The sequence below is a fragment of the Mixophyes fleayi genome, chromosome 1 (genome assembly GCF_038048845.1).
Source record: "Mixophyes fleayi isolate aMixFle1 chromosome 1, aMixFle1.hap1, whole genome shotgun sequence".
Lineage (NCBI taxonomy): Eukaryota > Metazoa > Chordata > Amphibia > Anura > Limnodynastidae > Mixophyes > Mixophyes fleayi.
This window is the reverse complement of record NC_134402.1, coordinates 189,328,531-189,344,853: the sequence shown is the minus strand read 5'-3', so window position 1 is coordinate 189,344,853 and position 16,323 is coordinate 189,328,531. Positions and strand designations below refer to the sequence as shown.

Below are 16,323 nucleotides of genomic sequence, written 5' to 3'. Positions count from 1 at the left end.
TGTTGCTAAAAGACAAGTTTGTTCTTCTTAGTGATCTCCATCCATCAAGATCAATAGGAAGTACAACTGGTAGTGTTGTGAAGCACATCAGTGAGAAAGTAGGCTGGACTTTTTCGGTGTAGTGCAATGAATTCCAAACTTTTTCAGTTCAAGGCACCCTTAGGGTCTCCAAAAATTTTTCAAGGCACCCCTGAGCCAAAATAATTACCATGTAGTCCACCTCCTTGCTTACCACTGGCCCTAGCCGAGGCACCCCTGTGAGATCTCCAAGGCACCCCAGGGAGCCTAGGCGCACAGTGGGAACCACTGGTGTAGTGTCTGTTTCTGGATAACAGTGGCAACTGCAGGGGATCGTGAGGACTATGGGATGAGTAGTTTACACCATGAATTTGAAGACATAAAGTGCTATAAAGAGTGAGGCATTGTGGTGGCATATAAGTCAATATCACGGCACGTTCGGACATAGCAGAGTATTTTATTGATAAAGCACTGACATATTTAACAGGGCTGTACATTGAGGGAATCATGACACAAATTACATATAATGTCATGAAGCAAGAGAAATAGATTACCCTACCCAAATGATCTTACCATCTAAGAGTTGTGGGGAAAACTTGATACATAATGCAATTGTGGCCACTGTTGGGAAAAGTGTGCATAGCTATTGTAAAGCAAAAGCATTGTCAGTCACCAATAATAAAGCAGTCATTGGCAACTGGCATTCCTTTGAAGTTACCAGTGGTAGCTTCAAAAGGAAGCTATTTGCCAACAGGCAGAGACAGGAAGTGTGAACCAGTTACTCTAGAAATCTTAACAGTCAGCTGTCCTGCACCATTTATCTTAACTGAAACTCCTTATGGCATATGTCTAAAGGTAGCTTAGGAGACTATGGAGTACATTTATCAAGCTGCGAGTTTCCAGCAGGTTTGAAAAGTGAAGATGTTGCCTACAGCAACCAGTCAGATTCTAGATATGATTTTGTAGAATGTATTAAATAAATAACTAGAATCTGATTGGCTGCTATAGGCAACATCTCCACTTTTCAAACCTGCAGAAACTGACCGCTTCATAAAATTAACCCCATGAGGGGACATATGGGTCTAATTACATAGGGCTTGTATTTTGCCCAGAATAAAATTCGGGTTTTTTCTTACCATACTGATAATAATAATAATAAAAGATATCAACAGCATTCACTCTTCTGCTGCAATAAATTAAACATTTTCTCATCTATAATGGAGTGCTAATTTAACATGTTTATTTATTAAATTAAATGATACGAACAATCAAATATATTTGCCAGTTCTGCTGTGATTTCTTTGTTTATTAAAATATAATAGGTAAAGGAGGCAAAATGTTTACTCTTTTTCATATTACTACTAACAAAATTGTTTATCTATGCAGCTCAGTGTATGGCTGACTCACAAATAGACGGAAAAAAAATAATTAGGCTACAGGATTTCTAAGTTGATGGTCTGCGTGTAAAAAAGAAGTTCTCGAGTAAGACACGAAGACGTACAAAGCAATAGACAGCCATTTGTAATGTAAACGAGTCTTTGTGCTCCTCTGTAATGACACCCGCAGCAGCGTGCACAGACAAGCTGACTGTATGGCCGCCACAGAAGATGTCATTCACCTTACTGCGATATTATGCTAATAGGGACACAGATAGCACCGTTCTGATACGTCCTGTGTGACGGTCCCAGTGTGTTTGCTGCACGTCCACCAGCTGCACAGTCATTATTATATGCTATGTGGTATTTTCACTGCTCTTTGCACCGCAGGCTAAAGACAAGAACGACCTAAACCTCCATTCCCCCTCCCATCTTAGCAGCATACAACACCCCCTCCCTTCCTACACCATATAACATCTCGCGTTATTAGTACACCCAAAATGGCTACAATGTAACACAGCTGGAAAATCGGACTGCCCTGAGAAATTGTATCCTACAAGACCTCATCAGCTATAGCAATGGTAGGTGAGAGCGTACGTGTCTAGTAGAGTGTCCACCATCATCTGTGACCCCATTCCCAGCCGTACCATTGTCAGGCACTGTGTTTACTCTAAGAAGTATATATATATATATATATATATATATATATATATATATATATATATATATGATAATATTTTATCAGAGGAAATATATTTTGTATGTATGTTGTTACTGTCATTTAAAGTGGCTTATGTCAACAGCATATGTGTATTGAATTAATTATCTACTGCTATACTGTGGGGGAGAAAACCCACTGATTCTTACCCTAGTTAGACAAGCATTGAAGGAGTTAAATGCACAATTTAGATTAAGTGGGCTATTTATTACCAATTGTTTTTTTTCATGTTACTTATTATTATCGCAAAGATAAGAAATGATTTAACGTGCCTATTTATTAAAATTCTTCAGCTGGAAGGAACAGTGGCTGTGATAGGAGCCTGTCCTGGCATGTAGTCTATAGTAATGTGATTGAGATTGTGATCACTTTACCTTTTAGGTTCTTCTGAACTTTTTTACACTTTGTGATAGAATAGAGGGGAGTGACATGAAGCCTGTCAGAGAGAAGATCTCTACTGCAATGCTCTCCCCATAGAATAGAATGGATAATGCCATTTTCAGATTACACTAGCTGTCAGGGTCAAGCTCTGAATTTTGAAGCTTGATAAAGGGACATTTTCACAGCTCCCCATAGAGATCTATGGGGACTGCATCTATGATCAAAGATGCTGGGATCCTCTATTAACAATTGGGTATGTTACTTTAAAATGTGGTGATGCTCTGAAAACTTCACTTTTTGTGAGGAATTTACCAGAATAAATCCCTTCAGAGGTTCATAAATAGACCCTTATATGTGTTTCATTGGCTATGTGATGTGAACGTGAATTCACATGGAGGGCGTGGATCCAGGATATGTTTTAACCATTACTTGACAGCCTACTTCTGTAAAAGAGGCCTGACACTTTATTATACTAACCTCCCATTATTATGGGATGTCGACAAGTCTCCTAGACACATGCAGATAGTCATGAAGGCCAATGTAGGTTCATTGTTCTCAGGCTCATTATATCATGTGAGCTGTTTGAGGTAAAGTAGGTGGTGTACAGTGATTAGTTTACACACATCTTGTTATGTATAAGTAACAATGCTGCAGTGTGCATGTACCGAGCTATAGTCCATATGTACGGCTTGAATTTACATTGACTAAATAGAAAAATATCTAGCATGACAAAACATTCTGCTGCCTTTTGTAGTAAATATCATGCTCCACAGTTTCTAGTTTCTTGATTATGTTAAGCGCACAATACCTAATTCTATAAGTAATTTAAGAACACAGAAATACTTTTAAAAGTTATTTAAACACCTAGTTAAAGGGTAGGGTTTTGTCTCCTAAATTATTGCTCTGTCATTGATCAGGTGGACATTGATGATACTGTAATCGGTTGTCCTTTCTGTAAACTTAGAAATTACACAAGGCCAGCCCAATAGCTATATTTCTTTGCACCATTTACATTGAGGATTTTATGTTGGGGACAGGAGTAATAATGGCGGGGGGGTTGTAATAGGTGACAGAAGTTTTCCACTGCAACAGTCTTGGTGTTTACTCGTGGCTGCCACTATTGCATAATTTATTCCCATAATCTATGGTGGAAGTGGGCTGGTAACATGGCCTGATTAAGGGTCATAACACCCCCTCACCTTCCATGCAGGGCTAATATGCGTTGGGTAAAAATGGACTTGTCCATAATTAAAAATCTGCCCCCCCGTCACCAGTATTTGTGTTCCTGTGTTTCTGAAACTCTGCTCTAGTTGGGTTTTTTAAAAGGGTCACGGACATCTTTGTCACTCAATTAGTTTTCTTTAAAATCAGAAATGTATAGACAAGCGTGAACGAGTGCTACTGAGAGTGAATGGGGAGAGGGCTGCCACGCTTGTGCCTGTCACCATCCTTATCCAAACTATCAAATTTCATTTTCTTGCATTCCCATTATATTTTCCATATCGCCACTTCGACCACTGCCAGTAACTATATCTTAATACAGACATATGGTGTGGTCCTGCCATATCAGAGTCTACTTTTGTTTGTCCCAAAGTCATGAGTTGCCAACTTCCTACTGTTGAATGAATCGGACCAATATTTTTTTAGAAGGACACTGCACTGCTAAAAATGTAACAGGCTAATTTCACCCACAGCTGAAAACTCAATTGTGGGTGGAATTGAATTAAAAAACAATACAAAATATTGTAAAATACTGCATCGATCCACTTGATCCCATATATCTCCACATCTCATGAGACACAAACCTTCCTCCTGCTTGCATTATATTGTTGATGGATAAGACACTGTCTTATGAAAGAAGGTTGCCTTGGAAGCAGTGCGACGTGCACGCCTGGATAATAAGATGCTGCCAGCAAGAACAAGTACTTGCTACTTGTGTAAATAATAATTTGTATTTTTGTTTAACATCTCGAACACCACCCCAAAAAAATTATCAGTTTTTGGTAGAGTTATCCTTTAACATTTATCTCGTTGCAGGTTTAAGCCTCTAATGAAGCAAACCAAAACTTACGGAACAAGCAAGTTTTGTTTGATTAAAAAAAAAATGTAAATCTGCTGTTCCTAACCTGTTGGTTCATAATGGTATTGAAAATGCTGCTATTTTTGTTTTATAATATACATTACACTAATGCATGACAATAGCGTCCATTCATTTCCTGCCTCTGGTAGAGGAATGGCCAGGTCCACATCTTATAGGTTTTCTAGTGATTGACAAATATTTTATTCAGTTCTGTTAACAAGTAATCAAGAAATATTACCAAGTTTACTGATGTAATACCTCATACTCTTTAAGGAAAAACAAGTGGATTTTCCTGCAGCGATGCAACCTTCAGATACAAGTCTGGCTACATCACAGTTGGTCAGAGGGGTGAAAGTTGAAGCCAAGAGACCAAGAGAAGGCGGCAGGAAACGGAACCTCCTACCCTCAAGTATGTATAGTGGATTGCGCCACATACTGTAATATATCTATGTACTGCTCACATTCTGAAGAACCTGAAATTAAGATAAAAGTGGGATGTATATATGTATGTGTGGATGGATATATATTATATATATTAGTGTAATGATAACATACATTTTTGGAGGAATTTGCAAGGAATCTCTCATTGTGGCAGATTTATCTTGATTTGTCAACATCTTTGACTATTATTATTCAATACTGCCTTAAGGTTTCTTTTTCTGTTCAGATCACGATTGATACATTTCCACGTTACAAGTAGACCAATGAGGAGGAGTACCCAGAGTTTGTAAAAATATTCAGTGAGACATTTACAAACTCCATTGTGTGTGTGATAAATGGGAGCACGGGGGTGACATGTAGAGGGACACCTGGGATGAATATAGGGGCATATGAGTAGAATGTAGAGACAAAGGAAATGGATAAGGGGAAGGAGAAGAACACATGGAAGAGTTAAAGAAACATAGGGGAGACCTTATGGAAAGTGGAAGTGAAATATAATATATATGAGGGAAAATGCAAGGGACACAGGGGAGAGGTTATTAGATACAGGAGAAGTGGGGTACAGCCTTGCATCATTTAATATATTTTATATTCTACCGTATAGTGTTAAAAAAAAAAAAAAAAAATCTAAAATGAATATAACACTCTAAAAATCTCTAAAGCTTCTGGGGGACTAGCCGGCCCCCAGCCATTCATTTAAAATTTTCATGGTAGCACTTTTAAATTCTCACTTTGGCCACTGTATATACTGTATGTAGATAAACAATGTAATATTGATATAATACAAGAGTGCGGCCTAATGTGTCATGATTTTACTAGTTTGGAGGCATGATAATAAATGTACAAAATTTAATCCACCCTCTACCAAAAATGGGCAACAGTGTGGAAGTGAACTATTTATAATGTATACATAGTTCAGCAGGAACACAGAAAAGATCCTACACATCTTTGGTAATTTAGATTTTGAGTAAATTAAAGCAGCGATGGGTAAACTAATGCACTTCAGGGGCCATTTGGGCTGTCCTTTAAACTACAAAAGGACCACACATTATCCTTTATCTTCGTAAGTTAAAGCAAGACATTTAGTGAACATATCGGCAGGAATTTTTAAACAAGTATTACAAGAAAAAAAAAATGTTTGACAATAACGCTGGGAGCCGCAGCTGAAGGCTCAGAAGGCCGCCTGTTGTGCTTGGAAACATTAATGGAGAGGTGGGCAACAGTTTAACATACTATACAATGTATAAAGTAAAACCCAATTAGGTTGGCATAATATAAACATCCCTTTTAACCATGCCATTCAGTAGCGAGTAGCTGTATGGTACATAACTGCAACATTGTGAAAGGAGAAGGCAAGGTCTTGGGACCCTGAAAAATGCTTTGCTAGTTTTGCTACATGTTAGCAATATTCACAACCATGTACTAGGATATACATCCTAAGGCTATATTAATCCATATAATTCTTTTTCTTGTACAGGAAGAGGTCACAGATGCTCTACTTATGGCTGTAACCGTTCATTCCTCAATATGCAGGATCTTATCAATCATGTATCTGTCCACTACAAACCAACTCAATCTATGCAAGGTAAGCAGACTTATGACTAAAGCTGCCCCCTCTGTACCAATATGCCCTGGATAGCCTATACCCTTTATTTTTAATAAGTGCCTGTCACCTACACACAGGAAATAAAGCCATATTGTAAATAGAACAGTAGTCGGGCTAATGCATGAACATTGGAGCAGCCCACAAAATGTCAGTCTCCTTTGTGTATTATATTTTTTTTATTTTACTACTTCGCAGTCTACCCAAATACTAATGCATCAGAATCCTACTTACTTTTTGTTAACCGATAACAATGCAATTGGATCTCTGAAATCTCAGCTCAGCTTTGACAACTTGATCCACCATGTGTACAGAATATTATAGTTTAAGGGGAATGTGCACACAGAAAAGTTACATGATAGGCCCAAGCAGTGACTCCCACTACCAACCTTTTATTGGGCCTTGCTTTTTTGACAATGACATGCCTAACAGGTGATTTCGAGAGGAACAGCAAAAGGAAGATGGTGGCCCATCCTGTGAAACGTAGAAGTGCTCTGGTGCTTGTTTTCACTCAGCAGTTCCAACTGTAACTAATAAATTACAGTAGACACATTGCACAGGATGAAATACCCACCTCATTAAAGCACCTCACATGATTAGACAATATCCTAGTCAGGAAGTAGATACACTCTAAGGGGTATATTTACTAAACGGTGGGTTTGAAGAAGTGGAGATGTTGCCTATAGCAACCAATCAGATTCTAGCTGTCATTTATTTGGTGCATTGTACAAAATGAAAGCTAGAATCTGATTGGTTGCTATAGGCAACATCTCCACTTCTTCAAACCAGTAGTTTAGTAAATCTAAGATGACAGTGGGGTCCCACAGAAAGGGCCCACCTCAACTTAGAGTGAGGAAATAGCAGAAGACTGATCTAACCTTTAACTGTTATACACAATTTAAAAGAGATTTTTATTTTTCTCCTTTTTCACTGGAGTCTTTTCTACCATATGCAACTCCTCAATAACCTCTTTCCTAATATATTATTATATATATTTTTTGTATGCATCTTTTATATTATAACTGTAGGCTGTTTGTTTTTCATATACAGATAAAAAGTTCATATGCTCAGTGAACAGTTGTGGCGAATCGTTAAACAGCATGCAAGACCTCATGAGCCATCTCAAGGTCCATTACAAGCCTAATCGCTATTTTAAGTAAGTCCACCCATTTTCTTTTTGTGTTATTAGGTTTTAATGTGGTCTGTGGCCAGTCTCCGGATACCACTATGGCATGAACATGGGTTCAGATAATGACTTATGGTGTCTATTTTGCCTTATTATATTCTTCCCAATAGGCATGGATATGAACATAGTAAGCTGGAATACATGTGCTTTATAGCAACAAGCGAAACAGATTTAAGTAAATGTGTGTGTATATAATTAGAACAACTTGAGTGTTGTGTCATATAATGGCACAAGCAAAGACTCGCCACAATCTCTGAAAGCTTAATTATATTATAATAAATATATATATATATATATATATATATATATATATATATATATATATATATATACACATATACATATAAAATACATTTTTTTTAGAAATTAATCAAAGTATGAGCAATTGATTGAGTGCCTCCAATAACAGAATTTTTTTTTATTTTTTGTAAAATAGATTTTGAATAATCAAATACCTGACACCATAAGCCCCTTAAAAAAACACCAGGGGGTAAATGTATTAATCTCTGATTCTAGCAACTCTCTTATATTTGGCAACTTTGCCAGCAAAGTTTAAAACAGCAATGTGTTTAAAGGCAAATCTTGTCATTACATAAATTGCAATTTTAAATGTGGAATATTGGAGATTTGTTATAATTGTTTGTTTGTTACCGTGGCCAAATAATGGTAGGAAGTAATACATTGCTGAAATTTACGCATGTCGGTAGTTCTCACCTGTGGAGTTGAATCATTCTTTGTCTTTCAAAAACCAAATTTAAAAGATGTGCCATGTTGCTGACAAGGTAACTTTGATTAACTCATAAGAGATGCACATAAAGGTCTGGGTCCCTTGAAAAAAGTTGGCAAGACATTGCAAAGTATTTGCTGTGGTGTTTTGATTTCCTTCCAGGACCTCCGTGTATAAGTTCGGAGTCGTTAAGTGCTATCAGCACTTCTCTGCTGTATGTACAATGCATTTACCTCTAAAAAGCACCTATAACAGGTGGAGGTGCCAGCATCCAGCTTGCACACTACCCCCAAACTCATAGGTGCCTGACTCTGCTTTATCTTCTTGGCTATCCTGGGGAGGGACTATCTGTCATGCAATGGGAACTTTGATGGGGGGGGGAAACATGACAGCACAATGCTGGTTTGGTGTCCATTTATCAATGATTTTATTTATTTGTCATCCAGCTCTTTCTGAAAAAACCTTCTGGTTGCCTAAAAATAAAGTTTTTAACAATGCACAAGAGAACATGTGCATACATTTTCTGTTGCATATCTAGAGCACCCAGGTATTCCGATACGCAGTAGTCCCAGGTTCTTTGATTCTGATTTAAACATGAAATGTTTTTGGGGTTTTTTCTGCCTAGAATTCAGACCTCTGATGCACCTAGATACACATGACTAGCGCAAATACCATCAATTACTATAACAGAAGTTGACACCCAAAATTAAGCAGTAGGGGCTGTTTTGGACTGATTATAGAGTTCAGGTATTCCATTTAAAGTATCGGCCATGTGAACACAGGACACAAATTTGCCAATTTACAATGGTTTTCATATTTTTCTATCTCAACAGATGTGAGAACTGTATGCAGCATTTCCGCACTCACCGATCCCTATTTAAGCACCTCCATGTGTGTTCTGATAACACTGGACGCTCCGTGTCACAAAGCACCACCCCCCTTTCTCCTCCTGCTAATGCTAAATCGGCAATGCCAGTGGCACATGTGAGTCGCCACACTAGTGTTATCCAATGCATCAAGAAGGAGACAACTCTTCCAATGGCTGATGATATTCCTACAACATCCATTGCGGTAGCTTCAACTTCCTTCCTCCCTGGGAACCACCTTCCCTCCATGAGCAACTTGGTCTCTCAGGCTTCTAGTTCCTATTCTATTCTTGATCCTTCTCTGTTTGGGGCGAGGCTCCCAGGTCCTTCTCAATCATCTGTTACTGGATCCTATCTTCCGTACATCCACCCACCAACCTACAACTTACCTCAGGCTACCATCTCACAGAGACTAAGACCATTCCTAGGGAACCAAGGGTTGCCTGCCTCCAACGCCATGTGGAAAAAAAACCAAGGTCAGGCAGAAAGTTTGCTTACTTCATTCTAAACTAAACCTTAACTATATGGCTCCATTTATGATGTTCATACCAAATTAAATGTGAGTGTGGGCCATGAGCAATGGCAAAAGTGCCCTCTGTTATATTTGTTTGTCTACAGAGATTGCTGTCATTGGGCAGAAAAAACAGTGTAAATTATATCGGGGAGACACAAATGCCAGAAATGCGCTATTTTCTGTGTCTGTGTCTGACCTGAGTTTTTAGCACAGTAGCCCCAGACATCAATGACCCATCTCTGTATTGTTTTCTGAAAAGATCACTTAAGGAAAAATAACTCTGAACTTTAAGAAAAATAGCTGACCCTCCCACCCTAGTGCATCTTTTTTATTATATTCCTTCTAGGACAAAACTGTGGAAACATGTCTATTGTGTGAGACCGGATACACATGCATGTTCTGAATGAATCTCGTCTAAACATGTTACAGATGACATAACATCATCATCATCATTTATTTATATAGCGCCACTAATTCCGCAGCGCTGTACAGAGAACTCACTCACATCAGTCCCTGCCCCATTGGAGCTTACAGTCTAAATTCCCTAATATAGACACACACTCACACACATACACAGACAGGGAGAGACTAGGGTCAATTTTGATAGCAGACAATTAACCTACCAGTATGTTTTTGGTGTGTGGGAGGAAACCGGAGCACCTGGAGGAAACACACGCAAACACAGGGAGAACATACAAACTCCACACAGATAAGGCCATGGTCGGGAATCAAACTCATGACCCCAGTGCTGTGAGGCAGAAGTGCTAACCACTAGGCCCCAGTGCTGCTAACAAGAGACTTACCTAACTAATCTTTGAAAACCACGTCTTATTTATTTATTTATTTTAATCCAGTAGTAAAAGTGGTAGTGTAGAATACTGCCTGCAATTACATAGTCTATCAAATTGGGCAAGAAGCAGGGAATAGGAAGGAGATGTTACAACCCTCTTCTGGGTCTGACTGCAGTAATTATTGTAATAACCTAACATGTAAGTCTTCTTACACTAAAGTAAGTATAGTACAATTGAAAAGAAAAGTGACTCCAAACAGTTTAAATATATACTATATATGTATTTTATGATTTACACCAGTGGATCTCAAACTTTCTCTGTTCGAGGCACCCTTAGGCTCTCCATAATTTTGTCAAGGCACCCCTAAGCCAAAATAATTACCATGTAGTCACCCACCACTGTGAGATCGCCACGGCACCCCAGGGAGCTGCGGCGTACAGTTTAGGAACCACTGCTTTACACTGTACTTGTAGAGATAATGTTTCATCTAGATCAGTGTATCCCAGTCTCCGCCTTCCCTGACATGGGAAATAATTGGTACAACCTGTTGATCTATTACAATGTGTCAGCCAGTAATGAATACACCTGTGCTCCAGCAAGATGGTATGGAAAACCTGCACTGTTAGGAGGCTGTGAGGACGGAGTTGGAAAACACTTGTCTAGACTTATTTGTACTGGTATACACAAAAGGGGTACTTCATCTAGAAATAACAATGGCCTGTTAAGATTACATGTATGTAAGCTTTCCAATTGTTCTCTCTCTTTGTCCTACAATGATGCTATAAGATATAACATGGCTATAGATTTACTCCTAAAACCACCACATTCTGTGGATGGAGAAGGAAGCATAGTGCTGATTTTTAATATCCTGCCAATTTCTTTAGTTGCACTGGTTTAAATTATTTACTTGTATTACACATTCCACACCTATAAATTTATTCTACTGCTACAGTGATAATACACAGCTACCTAGCTATTTTTTTCCAACATTTTTCATCAAAACAGCTAGAATTTTTTTTAGGGCATGGACTCTACAAGTTGTTGAACATGCAGCACAGGAAAACTAAATCAATGAACACCAATGTGTTCACTTGTTGCAAAGTAGCTGGTAATGGAACTACTCTGAATAGCTTGTACCATCCCACAGATGGCCACTGTAGATACTTCCACTTTTAATCAAGTGCCTTCAATTAAATTTATTTGGCCCAAACATACATATCTGTCAGTACAACATGGTACATACTTATGAGCTTTTAAAGATCCAGCAATGCCTGTTTTGCTGTAAAGTTAGTATTTAGTTGTTGTTTTTTTGTTAATAGACAGAAGTGGAAGCTGACATGCTAGAGTGCCCCTAAGCTACAGATCCCTAACTCCATTTTCTGTTACTTTGTCTGCAGCGTTTAATTCTGTGCACTATGGGTACAGTTTTGAAATGAAAGGATTCACATACCATGTTCAATATCCTTTGCCATTCTAATGTTACTCCACTCATAAAGACAGCCCACTTTCACACATGCAGCAGTGTTAGTTCAAACCCCTGGCAGATTGTCATGTAAGGTTTGCCCTTAAAGCCCATCACTGAAACATACCTATTGGCAAGGTGTTTAAACTTACATTTTGCAGATTCCAGGAGCCACTGTTCTCAGTAATTGCTAATACAGAGACCAGTAACGTAACCAGAGTTCTCACTAGCTGGCTTACCAAACCCTTGACTTATGACTTGACCACAGTTTTAGAGGTCACTCCTAGGTGGTGCATTGCCGTGAGTCACTGGGGTCCATCATCCAGAGTATTAAATGCACAGCTAACACCCAACAGGATGCATGCAGTTTTTGCCATATTTTAGTCTAGTCAGCATGCAATAGCAGGTGATGGCAATCATCTGACCAGGCAATGTTTTTCCAATTCTTCAATGTTAGCCATGTTTTCCCCATTGAGGAGCTAACTACCCTAACCCAACTACAGTGAGTTTTGCATACTTTTATGCTTCTTACATCAGCATTGTCCTCTGCTGTGTGTCTTATTCTCTGTTGAAAACCAAGGGAACAAGTCCAAAGAGCCGTAACGGGTGCATTTATAAGAATTTTAGTTTTGTTTTTGTTATGTTGTAATAATGTTCTGCTGCTCCTTTTTTGATACTTTATCTTCACCCTCCATTGTTATAGCACATCGTCTGTAGGCTACACAACTAAACAAAAATAATTGCTAACATATACCTATCACCTTCTGAGGAATTAGAATATATATATATATATATATATATATAATTAATATACACGCATACATACTTGTAGTAGCGATCTGCCATTAGTTACATGACAGCTGAAGTCTACAGTTCACTTAAATTAATAATTTTGTAAATCATTATCTTTTTAATTTGGGTGATGTTTGTTGCATGGAAAACTTTTTGTTAAACCTGGGCTCAAAATATCTGTCTTTCCTCTTATCGTAAGAGAATAATCCTTTAATAGTGAAAGTTTGAATTGGGTTAGGTTTGGATTCTGATGGGACTAATAATAAGCACTTACTAGATGAAATTTGGCATTTCTATGATCAATGGCTATTAAAGGTGATTCCTACCATAAACCATATTTTTCAAAGTCCCTGTTATGAAAGTCTTCTCTATTTTCCAGCTTAGTTGTTCCTTTCCACTCTAGCTGGCGTTATAGACCAATACACTTTGTTTAGTAGTTCTGCTTTCTATGCATGTCCAACAACTGCATCCTTGAGATGGTTGTTCTAGGACACTGAAAAAAATGTGCAGAAGACTTAAAATACAGATGGCTGATGCTGCCATTGATTGGGGTGGTAAAAACTTACGGTAAGTCAAATTTTATTTGGGGTGAATATTCCATTTTATTTTATACATCCTTAAAATCCAATATGTATGATATGCTTGTTTTTAGGACATGTAAACAACAGTCGCATTGTTTGGGAGCACACACGGGGCAGCTACAAGTGTATGCAATGTAGCTTTTCAACAGCAACTAGAGACCAAATGGATAAACACATAGAAGAGCTCCATAAGAACCCTCCCTCCACCAGACTTCAGGATGAAATAGGTGGGTATTTGCACTAGATAATTCCAGTTCTTGATTGTTTATTTTAAAAGCAAAATATTTTCATAAAATAGAGCAGAAAGTCATTTTGCACATATGTGTGTGTGTGTATGTATATATGTATGTGTATATGTATATATGTATGTGTGTGTATGTATATATATATATATATATATATATATATTATACACACACCATACTGCACTTGAAAGCAATAGGTGAATTAAAATCTCCTATATAAACTTTGGAGTTTGTAGGATATCACTTATAAACAAATGATTGTTATTGCCAAACAGGGTGGTTTGAATATCTCAGAAACTGCTGCTGTCCTGGGATTTGTATATACAAGTCTCTAGATTTTTCAGAAAATGGTGAACAAAACAAGCAAAATCTAGGAAGTGGGTGGTCTGTGGGTGAAAATGCCTTTTTACAGAGAGGTCAGAGGATAATGGTCAGACTGATTCAAGCTGACAGGAAGACAACAGTAACTCAAATAACCATGCGTTACAACAGTGGTATGCAGAAGAGCATATCTGTGTGCACAGCACATTGAACCTTATAGTGGATGGGTCACAGCAGCAGAAGACCACACCAGGTTTCAGTTCAGTCAGCTATGAACAGAAAACTGATGATACTGTGGGCACAGGATCTGCAAAACTGGACAGCTGATCTAATCATCATTTATATAGCGCCACTAATGCCGCAGCGCTGTACAGAGAACTCACTTGCATCAGTTCCTGCACCATTGGCGCTTACAGTCTCAATTCCCTAACATATACACATACAGCAGCCAAATAACCTATTCGTATGTTTTGGGATTGTGGAAAGAAACCAGAGCACCCAGAGGAAACCTACAAATCCCAACCAGATAAAGCGATTTTTTGGAATCGAATGCATGACCCCACTGCTGTGAGACAGAAATAGTAACCACTAAACCACTGTGCTACCGATAAATCTCAAATTCTGCTGTGACCTGCTGATGGTATAGTCAGGTTTTGGTGTAAACAACATGATTTCTTCCTGCCTTGTGTCAACAGTGCAGGTTTGTTGGCGTAATGCTGTTGGGCATGTTTTCTTAGCGCACATTAGGAGCCTTAATGCAGTTGAGCATTTTTTTTAAATCCACAGCCTACCTGAGTATTGTTGCTGACCATGTTCCTTTATAGCCACAGTCTACCCATCTTCTTTGGTTACTTCCAGCAGGATAATGTTCATATTAGAGAACGTCATCTAAAGCTGGTACTACGAACATGACGGAGTTCAGTGTACTCAATTAACTTCCACTGTCACCAGATCTCAAACCAGTGGAGCATCTTTGGGTTGTGGTGGATCAGGAGATTCGACCACAGATGTGCAGCAGCTGCCTTATGCTATGTCAGCATGTATCAGGATATCTAAGAAATATTTCCAGCACCTTGTTGAATCCATGCCATGAAGAATTCAGATTGTCCTTCCCAGTACTAAAAAGGTGTACCTAATAAAGTGGTCACTGAGGGTATATAGGGGTGTCACACATTTGCCTTCATATGCAACAAAGTAAATATGACAAGAGGAGTGACGAGACAGTGACACATGCACCTGTAGTACTCCAAATAATGAATGCTCTTTTGTTTTGACTTGAAGGAAAATTGTTGAATGCATGAACTGTGCATTGAATTGAAACAGGGTCGTGCTAATGCATGTTTTAAAAAGTTGAGTCAACCTGCCAATAGTCTTTTATTTAACTAAAATGTTTGAACGTTGACATCAAGTGAGCAACACCTCCACTAAACAAATTAGTGAATTAGTAACACTCCAAAAAAGGTGATGTAACCATAACAGCCAAACAATACTTTTATTTTCTACACTGTATTAGAAATTATAAAATTCAATTGCAATTGGCTATAGCAACTTTAATGCTCCAGTGTCTATAAATATTCCCATTGTACCTAGAGTAAGTAATGCTCCATTATGTTCTTCCAATAGCAGATAGTTCCATGTTATATAACTCATCACCCCCCAAACTAATTCCCAGTATGTTTTCTGTTTTCTCTTTGTAGATTATGACATTGACCTTCTCCCTTTCCACTCCAAGCTCCCTGCAGAGATTGAATCAAGTCTCTTACCACAGATCTGATAGGACAGAGCTCCCAGTAGCCTGTCTCTCTTACAGCCAGTGGAACACATTTCTTGGTGACTGACTGTTCAGCAGTGAAAATAAAATCCACCTGCTCTATGTACAAGAAATAAGACAGTGGAAGTAAAACATTATGATGCATGGACTTGCATTGGCAATGTGCAAGCAGAAGGCACGACACCATTTTTTCCCCAATTTGGATGTACAAATGAGAGCAGCTGAAATTTCAATATTTTAATGAAATATTATACTGTTTAAAGTATTTGTTCTTTTCAGTAGTTTGTATGCATGCTTGCTTATTTTAAAGCCATATTATAACGAACAACAAAAGAGACACTAACTTAAAAAAAAAAAAAAAAAAAATTAAATCTCAGGTTCTATGACAAATGGCCTTCAAAAACTATTGTTAAGGAAGACCAGAGTATGATCCTGTCTGAATTATGTGAA

The 16,323-nt window shown here is 38.2% G+C and overlaps 1 protein-coding gene across 1 annotated transcript; it reads left to right on the top strand.

The window, feature by feature from the left end:
- The first annotated feature begins 1,487 nt into the window (after nt 1–1,487).
- Nucleotides 1,488–16,258, top strand: LOC142146803 (zinc finger protein 414-like). The gene is made up of 7 exons (XM_075204671.1): nt 1,488–1,975; nt 4,847–4,982; nt 6,492–6,599; nt 7,668–7,773; nt 9,364–9,872; nt 13,608–13,763; nt 15,800–16,258. The coding sequence occupies exons 1-7, from the start codon at nt 1,973–1,975 to the stop codon at nt 15,874–15,876; spliced, it is 1,095 nt and encodes a 364-aa protein (XP_075060772.1). The 5' UTR covers nt 1,488–1,972; the 3' UTR covers nt 15,877–16,258.
- The last annotated feature ends 65 nt before the right edge of the window (nt 16,259–16,323 follow it).